This window comes from Coregonus lavaretus (assembly GCF_964263955.1).
Source record: "Coregonus lavaretus genome assembly, chromosome: 30".
NCBI classification, from domain to species: Eukaryota; Metazoa; Chordata; class Actinopteri; order Salmoniformes; family Salmonidae; genus Coregonus; species Coregonus lavaretus.
Genome location: NC_140017.1, coordinates 32,066,622 through 32,081,586, shown reverse-complemented (window position 1 = coordinate 32,081,586; position 14,965 = coordinate 32,066,622). Strand labels below are relative to the sequence as shown.

At 43.8% G+C, this 14,965-nt stretch overlaps 1 protein-coding gene across 1 annotated transcript; it reads left to right on the top strand.

The window, feature by feature from the left end:
- Positions 1-2,143: 2,143 nt before the first annotated feature.
- LOC311106205 (heat shock protein beta-6-like) lies at positions 2,144-13,636 on the top strand (the record flags this gene model as incomplete). The annotated part of the gene is made up of 3 exons (XM_084148514.1): positions 2,144-2,390; positions 5,810-5,967; positions 13,439-13,636. The coding sequence occupies 3 exons, from the start codon at positions 2,144-2,146 to the stop codon at positions 13,634-13,636; spliced, it is 603 nt and encodes a 200-aa protein (XP_084004640.1).
- Between the last annotated feature and the right edge of the window lie 1,329 nt (positions 13,637-14,965).

Here is a 14,965-nt window from a genome sequence, read left to right as displayed (position 1 = left end):
TGAGGTGACAAAGGTAATATCGTGGCCCTGGTGCGCACACACACACGGACATCTAAACACGTACACACACATAAAAAAAAACACACAGACACATTGACGCACATTAAAACACACTTGCATACACACACTTTGCTGTAATTCCCTTAATTCTGAATGCAACTGGTATACAGAGCCGATGAAGGAAATGCAACAGCTTTATGCAGTATGTGAGAAGATGCAATATACCAAGAGCACTCAGTCTCCCACTGTTCGCCAGAAGCAAGCTATCCATGAAACAAAGACTACAACTATAAGAACCAGAGTGAAAGTACCATGTCACCTCTTCCTGTTGCTCCTCTTACTGAGAACTGTGAAACTCCATCTCTACCATTACACACACACACACACACACACACACACACACACACACACACACACACACACACACACACACACACACCTCTAATCCCTCGGATATATCATATTTTATCACCATTCTCTCATTTATTTTCCTCTAATTGCTTTATTTTCTTTCTTTCTTTCTTTTGGCTGAATGTACTACTTTGAATATTGCCACTTGATTTAAAAAATAACCTGGACTTTGTTTGCTGCACCTGACATAATTTGAAGTTCTTAATAAAATATCCTTAATGTTCTTTGCAAAGAAAATGACATACTGACTTGGTATAATTGTGTGATTCCTTGGCTCGAAGGAAGGGAATTATGGTAAAAAAGGAAGATGAATTAAGTCATAGAGTTTGTGGAAAGCACTTAACAGTCACAATCCAAGAATGTATTTGATTTGATAATGTGCTTTTCGATTAACTCAGATCATTACACATCATTATAGAGCAATTTACAGTCTCAGGACCAACCTTTACTACCTCTGAAAAGGACAGAACTCACTCAGCTCACCCCTGTAACATCCACAACACATGCAGACACACACACACACACGCACACTGACACACACACATAAATAGACAATGCTATTTTCTTATCATAAAGTACCACTGACTGCCTGTCATTTTCTTGTGGGGAATGGTGTAAACAAATAATTTCTCTCCCTGAGAGAAAGGGCCATTCCCTATAGGAAAAATCTGTTATCTCTCAATCAATAGAACATACCATAATAGAAAACACATCGGCACAATGGAAAAAGCCAAATAAGGTGTATATCTCCAGGGAAAAGTCTGGCTTGGACATGAGAGAACATCATCTTTGAAAAGTTTTCATTTTATAACACAGTCATAAAAGTTGTAAAACATCTGGCAGCAGATGACAATCATGTAACTCTACGTATGGGTATTGTATTGTGACTTAACAGTCATAAGTGCTATGATACTAACTTGTTTTCGTGGACATTTTATAGAATGATTTCAATGAATAATAGATATGATTCACAGAACATTTCTCCAAATGTAATCCCAGCTGGAAGGGGAGCAGATGCTAATGTAACAGTTAATAGAGATACAAATAAACAAGTCAACAGCTTTGCACTGGAATAAAGTACTGGAATAAAGTACTGGCATAAAGTGCATACAAGCGTAGCATACAAAAATCCTAATGGAATCATGCAGCAGGACATACAGAGGGACAGGCAAATGATGGTCAGACGACAGTTTAAAAAGCAACGTTCCCACAACGTTCTCAACCTGTTGTTCTCCTTCTGTTATCTCTGACCACATACCTAAAACATCTCTGAGTGCACCCCTTGGCTCACTAATCTCTATGTCACTTTAGGGTTGTGTGTGTGCAAACGTGCGTGTGTGCGTGTGTGCGTGTGTGCGTGTGTGCGTGTGCGTGTGTGCGTGCGTGCGGAGGGTTTCAATTCTTATCTCTTTTACTGTTATTCCTGGCTACCATCGCTGGACACCACCTTGTAAGGAGAAAAGAAGGCTACACGTTGGGGCCACAGCATGCCACTTTCCCAGAATGCTTTGGGCTTTGTTAAATCACACCCAGAGCGATAGCAGAAAGCTCAGTGTCAGTGTGTGTGTGTGCAGTGGGAAAAGGGATTAAAAGTGTATCTGGGCTGATTCTAAATGACAACAGAGCCACCAGCTTTGTCTTAGTGTGTTGACAACAATTTAGTAGTACAATAATCTCACTGAGTGAGTTGTAGTTTCAGTGTGTGTGTGTCTTTTAGACACCACTTCTCACCATGGCTCTGACCAGCTCTTCATCCAGCCGTTCCTCCTCTTCCTCGTACCGCTCGTCAGCCCGCTACAGCAGTTCCAGCACCTACCGGTCAGAGGGGTCTGGTGGTGGGGCGGTGGACCCCCTGTTTGAGCCCTTCCTGGAGGCAGCAGGGGTGGGACCCCCAAGCCTGTTTGGAGAGGAGGGGAATGTAGCCCCCCTGTGTCTGGACCCCTTCAACAGACACCGCAAGGACTCCTACGGGTACCCAGGTGAGTGGGGGGTTGTTGGGGAGAGGGGGAGTTGAGGGTTTGGGTAGAATAACATCAACGGTAAGCAGTAGTTACAGCTACCCAGGGCCAGGCTCCTGCACCTCGGGTGAAAGTTAGCGGCAGGTAGCCAAGTGGTTATGAGCAGTTAAGAGCACTGGGCCAATAACCAAAAGGTTTCTGGTTTGAATCCCCGAGCTGATTAAATAAAAAATCTGTTGATGTGCCCTTGAGGGGCAACAGGGAGGAGCAAGCTTAACAAAAAACTTGAACTTATTAAATCATTTCTAGCCCATCTATATATGGGTAGCTGGGTTGTTCAGTTTTCTACCACAAAATGGCCAAAAAGAGTAGAACCAGCTCGCCTGCTTTTACACTATGATTTGACTCTTACATGTCCAATGCTTATTTAAAAAAATATATATTGTTTTACCATATTAAAACAAGAGTTCAGTTCAAGTAACAGGGTTGGCCTTTAAAAGGTCAAGATCCCTTTTTCTTAACCAAATCTCAATTTTCGATGTAAATGGCACTTTATAGAAGTGTCCAGACACTTGTCATACAATTTCACTTGCTTTTGAAAAACTTAACCCACCAGTGATAGACTTCCTCAGGCTTGTTCTGCAGTTTTGGAGCCAAGGATAAAACATGAACAAAGGCTCCAAAAACACCCAAATATGTCCTTTTAGAAACGGCAAAGCTCTCAGTATAGTGATGGAGGTCTAGATGTTGTACACATGAAATTGTGTCATTCCGAACTTTATCCAAAACGTTATACATTTGTTGGGACTCGAGCGATACTTTTCCGTGTGCGAGCATGCACATGCTTTCTCGTTCCCATTGTGGTGATACGAGAATGCATGCGCATGCTTGCACACTGAAATGACATGGGCATCCTCACACACGGGCCCCCATACCGGAGAACGAGTCTGAGGAAGTCTATTGCTGTTGGGGTTTCTCAAAACCAAGTGAAATCGCAAAAATAAGTGTCTGAACACTTCTATATTATGCCAGTACATCAAAAAAAGTGAACTTGTCCTTTAAATGAGGGACAAATGTAAATGAATCACTAATCACATGAAATAAATAATAATCTTCAGAAATGACTTTGTCAAAGCAAAATAACAACTAGGACTTTACAATGATGGGGACAACTTATGGGTTAACATCTTCCTAGAAGTCAGAAAAACATGACGTGTGACATGTCAAAATGCTGACTTTTTGGCACTTTAGCAAATCTTTATTAATATAAAATATCTGATTTATAAAATGTCCCATTTGGTTTAGATTACAGGGCACTTCATTTAATATAACAGAATTTAAAATTCAATATTGGTGCACAATTTGTACTTAAAATATCAAAAGGCACTGTATTTGTGGAATGACCCAGAAGGTGCTAGAGACTGTGGCAGTTACATGTACGTTGGTAGTAAAAGCAGCATCTCAAACAAGATAATGAACCAGAACAGTGGGAGATGTCTACTGTAAAGTCTCACTGTCAGAGTGTACAGTGTGGCTCCAACCAGTCTCCAGTGTCTTAGCTAAAGTGCTCTAATAGGCAGTAAGTATTTTAATACATGTTGATCTCATAATGATTAAAGTGTCAATGATTTTAGGCAGAATAATTATGATTTAAATGGTTTCAGTGTCCAGATTCGTTTACACTTGTGAGATATCCAGACACAATTCGTGTTTGACTACCGCCACAGGTGGGCAGGAAGATCAGATCACAATCAGATCATAATGTGTCTTTTGATCATCTACACCTGTCTGAAAATGTGGGCACAATCAGCATGTGGACACAATCGGGACGCAGGTTAGCACTGGGGCTTGAGTATGGCTCTATTTTGTGTTGAGGGGTATACTACGTACCAGGTTTGAGGAGTTAGCGAGTTAACTTTTGTCAAGTCTGAGTTAACCCAGTCATAGTGGCGCCCGAGTGGCGCAGTGGTCTAAGGCACTGCATCGTAGTGCTAGCTGTGCCACTAGAGATCCTGGTTCGAATCCAGGCTCTGTCGTATCCGGCCGCGACCGGGAGACCCATGGGGCGGCGCACAGGGATGGCCGGTAGGGATGTAGCTCAGTTGGTAGAGCATGGTGTTTGCAACGCCAGGTTTGTGGGTTCGATTCCCACGGGGGGCCAGTATGAAAAAAATAAAATAATGTATGCACTAACTGTAAGTCGCTCTGGATAAGAGCGTCTGCTAAATGACCAATATGAAAGTGGCTCACCTTTTGGCCAGGTAAATGTATATGGCAACGAATCGTTCAGAACTAACCTGCTCTAGAAAGATGCCAACATTTTTCACAGTTGGACTTTGTTTTCACCCCCAAGTTCCCAGTTGTCTTGAATGCACTGAAGTCAGAAGTCAGAGATTTACAAGTTGCCAGTTGTTTTGAACGCAGCATAACTCGGGGCTAACTCCATTTATCCTGAATGAAGTGTCTGAGTCACGAGTTGAGGACCAATGAAATCAGGTTCCCTCCCTCTAGCAAAGATTGTGTCATCATCCCCTTCATTTGAGAAAGAGGACTGATTAAATATATTTTTTGAAATGTGTGTGTTTTTTGTGTGTGTTTAAAGCAAGTTTTCTGTAGTTCTACACATTAAGCCATGGGGCGGAGAAATTTTAGCAGTTTAAAGCTAATTTCCTGTAATTCTACCCATTTTGCCATGATTTATGCCGTGTTAATGATATCTCAGTGAGAGTGACCAACAATATCAATGGGGGCCCACTGGAGGTCAGGCCCCTGGGTACGTGTTCCGAGTGCACGGTCGGTATTTGGCCATGATTACTACAAGTTTAGATAACTGGCTAGACTAATTTACCAATCGAAAAATTGTTAGCTGACATGGCTAATTTAGTGACTGTCAGTGACTGACAAAAGAGAAAACTGCTGATGCACAATCCATTTTGCTATTCTAAATCTCAACAGTAAGTTGAGACCCCAACTGAGTTTTTTTTAGGTCGGGGTCCCCCTAGTGGCCAGGGGCCCTAAGCGACCGCTTATGTCGTTTATGACTGGAGCCGGGCCTGCTGACCTGGAATGTGAAGCTAACTGAAGCTAGCTAGCTTTATAAAAGCCTGAGTAGATCTAGCTTGCGTCGTAGTATACCACTCAGGTTCTTTCCTGTCCAGATGGGCATTAAATTAGTTTTATGTTCCAAACAGAATCATTGCTCACTAATGAACTTGAATGGCCTGTATTCTCCAGTTGTCTCCACATAAAACTGAAATATATCTCCCCCAAGGACTGGATAATAAACTTTAAATCACCCATATTTTCCCTTAATTCCTTTATATATTTTCTCATGCTCTGGTTTATTCTTCCCCAAGTTGGTGATGTTGAGAACAAGAAAATAAGAGTTGAATAAATAAACATATGTCTCCACTCACTGTGTTGTCTGCTCTTCCCTCCAGTCCCAACAAGTGGCACTGTGCCAGGTCGTCCTGCCAGTATGGGCGTGGTCAGATCGTTGGGGGATAGTTACTACATGTCAGCTGACGTCAGTCAGTTTCAACCTCACGACATAGTGTTGATGGCCTACAACCACAACATAGTCATCCACGCTGAAAAGGTGAGTGTGTGAAGGGCATAGTGTGTATGTGTGGGTACCCATTAGTGAAAGAGGATGTGTCTGTGTGCACACTGTAGGTACAAATGATAAGTGCAATGACGTGTTTGTGTGTGCGCAGTGTGTGTCATGTTTAATGATGTACTTGGTTATTGTGTACTGGGGGATGATGAGGGAGAAGTGTGAATCCCATTGAAGGGTGAGGCTACAATGGGGAAAAAAGTATTTAGTCAGCCACCAATTGTGCAAGTTCTCCCACTTAAAAAGATGAGAGAGGCCTGTAATTTTAATCATAGGTGCATGTCAACTATGACAGACAAATTGAGGAAAATAAATCCAGAAAATCACATTGTAGGATTTTTAATGAATTTATTTGAAAATAAGTATTTGGTCACCTACAAACAAGCAATATTTCTGGCTCTCACAGACCTGTAACTTCTTCTTTAAGAGGCTCCTCTGTCCTCCACTCGTTACCTGTATTAATGGCACCTGTTTGAACTTGTTATCAGTATAAAAGACACCTGTCCACAACCTCAAACAGTCACACTCCAAACTCCACTATGGCCAAGACCAAAGAGCTGTCAAAGGACACCAGAAACAAAATTGTAGACCTGCACCAGGCTGGGAAGACTGAATCTGCAATAGGTAAGCAGCTTGGTTTGAAGAAATCAACTGTGGGAGCAATTATTAGGAAATGGAAGACATACAAGACCACTGATAATCTCCCTCGATCTGGGGCTCCACGCAAGATCTCACCCCGTGGGGTCAAAATGATCACAAGAACGGTGAGCAAAAATCCCAAAACCACACGGGATGACCTAGTGAATGACCTGCAGAGAGCTGGGACCAAAGTAACAAAGCCTACCATCAGTAACACACTACGCCGCCAGGGACTCAAATCCTACAGTGCCAGACGTGTCCCCCTGCTTAAGCCAGTACATGTCCAGGCCCGTCTGAAGTTTGCTAGAGTGCATTTGGATGATCCAGAAGAGGATTGGGAGAATGTCATATGGTCAGATGAAACCAAAATAGAACTTTTTGGTAAAATCTCAACTCGTCGTGTTTGGAGGACAAAGAATGCTGAGTTGCATCCAAAGAACACCATACCTACTGTGAAGCATGGGGGTGGAAACATCATGCTTTGGGGCTGTTTTTCTTCAAAGGGACCAGGACGACTGATCCGTGTAAAGGAAAGAATGAATGGGGCCATGTATCGTGAGATTTTGAGTGAAAACCTCCTTCCATCAGCAAGGGCATTGAAGATGAAACGTGGCTGGGTCTTTCAGCATAACAATGATCCCAAACACACCGCCCGGGCAACGAAGGAGTGGCTTCGTAAGAAGCATTTCAAGGTCCTGGAGTGGCCTAGCCAGTCTCCAGATCTCAACCCCATAGAAAATCTTTGGAGGGAGTTGAAAGTCTGTGTTGCCCAGCGACACGGACTGGGCCAAAATACCAGCAACAGTGTGTGAAAACCTTGTGAAGACTTACAGAAAACGTTTGACCTGTGTCATTGCCAACAAAGGGTATATAACAAAGTATTGAGAAACTTTTGTTATTGACCAAATACTTATTTTCCACCATAATTTGCAAATAAATTCATTAAAAATCCTACAATGTGATTTTCTGGATTTTCTTTCCTCATTTTGTCTGTCATAGTTGACGTGTACCTATGATGAAAATTACAGGCCTCTCATCTTTTTAAGTGGGAGAACTTGCACAATTGGTGGCTGACTAAATACTTTTTTCCCCCACTGTATAGGAGAGCTACAGTGGGGACAACAAGTATTTGATACACTGCCAATTTTGCAGGTTTTCCTACTTACAAAGCATGTAGAGGTCTGTAATTTTTATCATAGGTACACTTCAACTGTGAGAGATGGAATCTAAAACAAAAATACAGAAAATCACATTGTATGAGTTTTAAGTAATTAATTTGCATTTTATTGCATGACATAAATATTTGATACATCAGAAAAGCAGAACTTAATATTTGGTACAGAAACCTTTGTTTGCAATTACAGAGATCATACGTTTCCTGTAGGTCTTGACCAGGTTTGCACACACTGCAGCAGGAATTTTGGCCCACTCCTCCATACAGACCTTCTCCAGATCCTTCAGGTTTTGGGGCTGTCGCTGGGCAATACGGACTTTCAGCTCCCTCCAAAGATTTTCTATTGGGTTCAGGTCTGGAGACTGGCTAGGCCACTCCAGGACCTTGAGATGCTTCTTACGGAGCCACTCCTTAGTTGCCCTGGCTGTGTGTTTCAGGTCGTTGTCATGCTGGAAGACCCAGCCACGACCCATCTTCAATGCTCTTACTGAGGGAAGGAGGTTGTTGGCCAAGATCTCACGATACATGGCCCCATCCATCCTCCCCTCAATACGGTGCAGTCGTCCTGTCCCCTTTGCAGAAAAGCATCCCCAAAGATTTATGTTTCCACCTCCATGCTTCACGGTTGGGATGGTGTTCTTGGGGTTGTACTCATCCTTCTTCTTCCTCCAAACACAGCGAGTGGAGTTTAGACCAAAAAGCTCTATTTTTGTCTCATCAGACCACATGACCTTCTCCCATTCCTCCTCTGGATCATCCAGATGATCATTGGCAAACGTCAGACGGGCCTGGACATGCGCTGGCTTGTGCAGGGGGACCTTGCGTGCGCTGCAGGATTTTAATCCATGACGGCATAGTGTGTTACTAATGGTTTTCTTTGAGACTGTGGTCCCAGCTCTCTTCAGGTCATTGACCAGGTCCTGCCGTGTAGTTCTGGGCTGATCCCTCACCTTCCTCATGATCATTGATGCCCCACGAGGTGAGATCTTGCATGGAGCCCCAGACCGAGGGTGATTGACCGTCATCTTGAACTTCTTCCATTTTCTAATAATTGCGCCAACAGTTGTTGCCTTCTCAGCAAGCTGCTTGCCTATTGTCCTGTAGCCCATCCCAGCCTTGTGAAGGTCTACAATTTTATCCCTGATGTCCTTACACAGCTCTCTGGTCTTGGCCATTGTGGAGAGGATGGCGTCTGTTTGATTGAGTGTGTGGACAGGTGTCTTTTATACAGGTAACGAGTTCAAACAGGTGCAGTTAATACAGGTAATGAGTGGAGAACAGGAGGGCTTCTTAAAGAAAAACTAACAGGTCTGTGAGAGCCGGAATTCTTACTGGTTGGTAGGTGATCAAATACTTATGTCATGCAATAAAATGCAAATTAATTACTTAAAAATCATACAATGTGATTTTCTGGATTTTTGTTTTAGGAAGGTAAACAGCGCCGGAGAAGATGGCTGCCGTTTTACAGCCCTCTAACCAATTGTACTATTATGTGTGTTTTTCCGCGTCACTTGTAATTTATTTTGTACATAATGTTTCTGCCAAAAAGAGCTTCTGGATATCAGGACAGCGATTACTCACCTCGTATTGGACGAAGATTTTTTCTTCAACGAGGCGGCCGCGAAGGATATCCTACAGACACCCGACAAGGCCCAAATCCCCGTCATTCGCGTGAGGAAGAGACGGAGATATCGTGGACGTAGGTCGGGGTGCCTTGTAAGGATCCGACGGCGAGCGAGTAAACTGCCTCTTCCATCAATCCTATTAGCCAATCTTCAATCATTGGAGAACAAATTGGATGACCTAAGATTACGGTTATCCTACCAACGGGACATTAGAAACTGTAATATCTTATGTTTCACCGAGTCGTGGCTGAACGACGACATGGATAACATACAGCTAGCGAGCTATACGCTACATCGGCAGGATAGAACGGCTGACTCCGGTAAGACAAGGGGTGGCGGTCTGTGTATATTTGTAAACAACAGCTGGTGCACAAAATCAAATACTAAGGAAGTCTCGAGGTTTTGCTCGCCTGAGGTAGAGTATCTTATGATAAGCTGTAGACCACACTATTTACCAAGAGAGTTTTCATCTATATTTTTCATAGCTGTCTATTTACCACCACAAACCAATGCTGGCATTAAGATTGCATTGAATGAGCTGTATAAGGCCATAAATCAACAGGAAAACGCTCATCCAGATGCAGCGCTCCTAGTGGCCGGGGACTTTAATGCAGGGAAACTTAAATCCGTTCTACCTAATTTCTACCAGCATGTTAAATGTGCAACCGGAGGAAAAAAAACTCTAGACCACCTTTACTCCACACACAGAGACGCATACAAAGCTCTCCCTCGCCCTCCATTTGGCAAATCTGACCATAACTATATCCTCCTGATTCCTGCTTATAAGCAAAAACTAAAGCAGGAAGCACCAGTGACTCGGTTAATAAAAAAGGTCAGATGACACAGATGCTAAGCTACAGGACTGTTTTGCTAGCACAGACTGGAACATGTTCCGGGATTCTTCAGATAGCATTGAGGAGTACACCACATCAGTCACTGGCTTCATCAATAAGTGCATCGATGATGTCGTCCCCACAGTGACCGTACGTACATACCCCAACCAGAAGCCATGGATTACAGGAAACATCTGCACTGAGCTAAAGGGTAGAGCTGCCGCTTTCAAGGAGCGGGACTCTAACCCGGACGCTTATAAGAAATCCCGTTATGCCCTCCGACGAACCATCAAACAGGCAAAGAGTCAATACAGGACTAAGATTGAATCGTACTACACTGGCTCTGACGCTCGTCGGATGTGGCAGGGCTTGAAAACTATTACAGATTACAAAGGGAAGCACAGCCGCGAGCTGCCCAGTGACACAAGACTTCCAGACGAGCTAAACCACTTCTATGCTCGCTTCGAGGCAAGCAACACTGAAGCATGCATGAGAGCACCAGCTGTTCCGGATGACTATGTGATCACGCTCTCCATAGCCGATGTGAGTAAGACTTTTAAGCAGGTCAACATTCACAAGGCCGCAGGGCCAGACGGATTACCAGGACGTGTACTCAGAGCATGTGCTGACCAACTGGCAAGTGTCTTCACTGACATTTTCAACATGTCCCTGACTGAGTCTGTAATACCAACATGTTTCAAGCAGACCACCATAGTCCCCGTGCCCAAGGACTCTAAGATAACCTGCCTAAATGACTACCGACCCGTAGCACTGACGTCTGTAGCCATGAAGTGCTTCGAAAGGCTGGTCATGGCTCACATCAACAGCATTATCCCAGAAACCCTAGACCCACTCCAATTTGCATACCGCCCCAACAGATCCACAGATGATGCAATCTCTATTGCACTCCACACTGCCCTTTCCCACCTGGACAAGAGGAACACCTACGTGAGAATGCTATTCATTGACTACAGCTCAGCATTCAACACCATAGTGCCCTCAAAGCTCATCACTAAGCTAAGGATCCTGGGACTAAACACCTCCCTCTGCAACTGGATCCTGGACTTCCTGACAGGCCGCCCCCAAGTGGTAAGGGTAGGTAACAACACATCTGACACACTGATCCTTAACACGGGGGCCCCTCAGGGGTGCGTGCTCAGTCCCCTCCTGTTCTCCCTGTTCACCCATGACTGAATGGCCAGGCACAACTCCAACACCATCATTAAGTTTGCAGAGGACACAACAGTGGTAGGCCTGATCACCGACAACGATGAGACAGCCTATAGGGAGGAGGTCAGAGACCTGGCCGTGTGGTGCCAGGACAACAACCTCTCCCTCAACGTGACCAAGACAAAGGAGATGATTGTGGACTACAGGAAAAAAAAGAGGACTGAGCACGCCCCCATTCTCATCGACGGGGCTGTAGTGGAACAGGTTGAGAGCTTCAAGTTCCTTGGTGTCCACATCACCAACGAACTATCATGGTCCAAACACACCAAGACAGTCGTGAAGAGGGCACGACAAAGCCTATTCCCCCTCAGGAGACTGAAAAGATTTGGCATGGGTCCTCAGATCCTCAAAAAATTCTACAGCTGCACCATCGAGAGCATCCTGACTGGTTGCATCACCGCCTGGTATGGCAACTGCTTGGCCTCCGACCGCAAGGCACTACAGAGGGTAGTGCGTACGGCCCAGTACATCACTGGGGCCAAGCTTCCTGCCATCCAGGACCTCTATACCAGGCGGTGTCAGAGGAAAGCCCTCAAAATTGTCAAAGACTCCAGCCACCCTAGTCATAGACTGTTCTCTCTGCTACCGCACGGCAAGCGGTACTGGAGTGCCAAGTCTAGGTCCAAAAGACTTCTCAACAGCTTCTACCCCCAAGCCATAAGACTCCTGAACAGCTAATCATGGCTACCCAGACTATTTGCACTGCCCCCCCACCCCATCCTTTTACGCTGCTGCTACTCTGTTAATTATTTATGCATAGACACTTTAACTCTGCCCACATTTACATATTACTTCAACTACCTCAACTAGCTGGTGCTCCCGCACATTGATTCTGCACCGGCACCCCCCTGTATATATAGCCTCCCTACTGTTATTTTATTTTACTTCTGCTCTTTTTTTTCTCAACACTTTTTTTGTTGTTGTTTAATTTTTACTTTTTTGTTAAAAATAAATGCACTGTTGGTTAAGGGCTGTAAGTAAGGATTTCACTGTAATGTCTGCACCTGTTGTATTCGGCGCATGTGGCCAATAACATTTGATTTGATTTGATTCCGTCTCTCACAGTTGAAGTGTACCTAAGATAAAAATTACAGACCTCTACATGCTTTGTAAGTAGGAAAACCTGCAAAATCGGCAGTGTATCAAATCCTCCCAACTGTATATACAGATGCCATATCTTAATTTGAGCCAGTTTGCTACAGCAGGAAAATAATCCTGCAGCAACAGGAAATGTGATTTGTTTTGTATATTATAATTAATGGACATTTTTTGTAGGGGTTGACACATTTTTGTTAGGGCAAATCAAGTCTGACATTTTAAAGTGGAAATTTCAAACTTTAGAAGCCTTCTTAAACCTTGAATCCATGGTTGCTGTAAGGCAAAATGTCAGAGCTCCTCTTTAACAGGCCAGAGAACCACTTAATAAAACCTACATCCAGTCCTCCCATCTATTCGCCATGCAGCCCCAAGGCCCTGCTTAGACAAACACTGCTCTATGGTCAACTGTTTGTTGTGATTCTCTGCCTGATCTCAGCTCCCTACCATCTTAATTTGACCCTGTTTCTTACAGCAGGAAAAAAAATCCTGCAGCAACAGGACATTTAAATTATGTGGATTGTAATTAATGGACATTTTTGTAGTGGTTGATATATTTTCTGTTAGGGCAAATCAAGTCTGACATTTTTAAGTGGAAATTACAAACTTTAGAAGCCTTTTAAAACCTTGAATACACTACAATTTGCATTTCCTGCTATGACAAGTGATCAAAGGATAGCAGATCTGTATGTATTGACCTCCCTACTTCTCTATTTCTCACGTTCGTCTCCCCCTATCCCTTCTTCCTTGACCTTCCCTTATCATATTCCCTCTATTCTCCATCTCTCCTTTACTCCTTCTCTGCTTGCCCTCTTCCTCCCTCATTCCACTCTCTCATCATACCCTCTCTCCCTCAGGTGTTGGAGGATGGGAGTGTCAGTGATACATTTACCCATAAGACCCTGCTACCAGAGGACATGGACCCCCTGTCGGTCAGTGGCACACTGACCCCTGAGGGCATGCTGGTGGTCAGTGTCAGGAGAACCCCTACTATGGGGGTTCTGGAGCTCCCTGCACCCCCCGCATACCGGTCCGAGGCACGCCTCTCAGACTGACTTCAGATGGTTTTCTATTTTCACTCTCCAGTTTTATACATAGAAGAGATGTGATGTCCTGAAATGCTATTGATAAAAAATGGATGATTTGTTTTCAGTAGAGTTTTTAATGTTTGTTTGTTTATGGGTTGATGTTGTTGTTTAATTAATAAATGGATGATCTTTATAAAGAAAATGTATCAACAAATACAAAATGTATCATTAACATGGCATCATATTAAAGTAAATAACATGGGGTTTGGTTTATTACATATACACACAGTTCACCCTGGTCAAAGAAAAGTCCAGACCAGGTTACGGACCGCCCCCCAAAAAAACCTCCATACTGAAAAAACTGGGTAGACCTGAGAGCGCGCTCTGTTCATGAATAAGTGACTAGCTATTTCTTGCGCGTTTCTTGACATCAATTAATACTTGTCCACAGCCATAGAGCCAGTAGTATCCTGGATGATAATTTGTGTGACAAGATTTGAAGAGAAGCAAAAATAAATCTCATGCTTGTCATACTTCATCTCCTCTCTCCATCTCCTCTCTCCATCTCCTCTCTTCATCTCCTCTCTTCATCTCCTCTCTCCATCTCCTAGCCTCTTGCGCTCTCCAACACACACATAGACAGTATCAGAGTGGTAAGTCAGACCGAGTTTAGTTTGCGCAGGGAAACTTTCATAGAGCCCTATGCACTTTTTAGCAGCAATTACATCAATCTGCCTGTCTGACTATGAGTCACAGTTAAAATATCCCCCCCTTGTATCCTCCTCACTCTCTCCCGAGCTGGTACTGTGACACCTTCATTTATTATTAATCAATATGAAGTCCACATCGCCTGGGACAGGAGACGAAACTCAAAGTGGTCGTGTTGAGCATGTGTACAGCTGTTCCACCAAGAACTAGCACCGGCACCGGCACCACCACAGCAATACAAATGACTTGTACGGCATTAAACTACAGAAGATGGGTAAAAAAAACTACAGATAGCCATTTTGTTTTGTACCATTTTCTCTCCATCATACACTTACTCGGTTTCTCTCACACACAGACAGACAGACATAAATAATCAAAATCTCTAACAGGATTGGGCAGTGTTGGGTCTCATCTCAGATCGCAGTGTTGACTGTTGGTCAGATTACCGGCATTACAGATTACACTGGGACATAATCCAGAACAAAAGGCGTCAGAGACGGGACTGTTATCTCATCTGGAACAGAAGGGACACGGCAGTTTAAAACTTACCCTACTCTACTGCACAGCTGTCTGGAACACATATGCTAGACTCCACAGGGAGAGAGGTATACTTTCACACCTTAACGAATGAACCCATTTAGCTTTAAT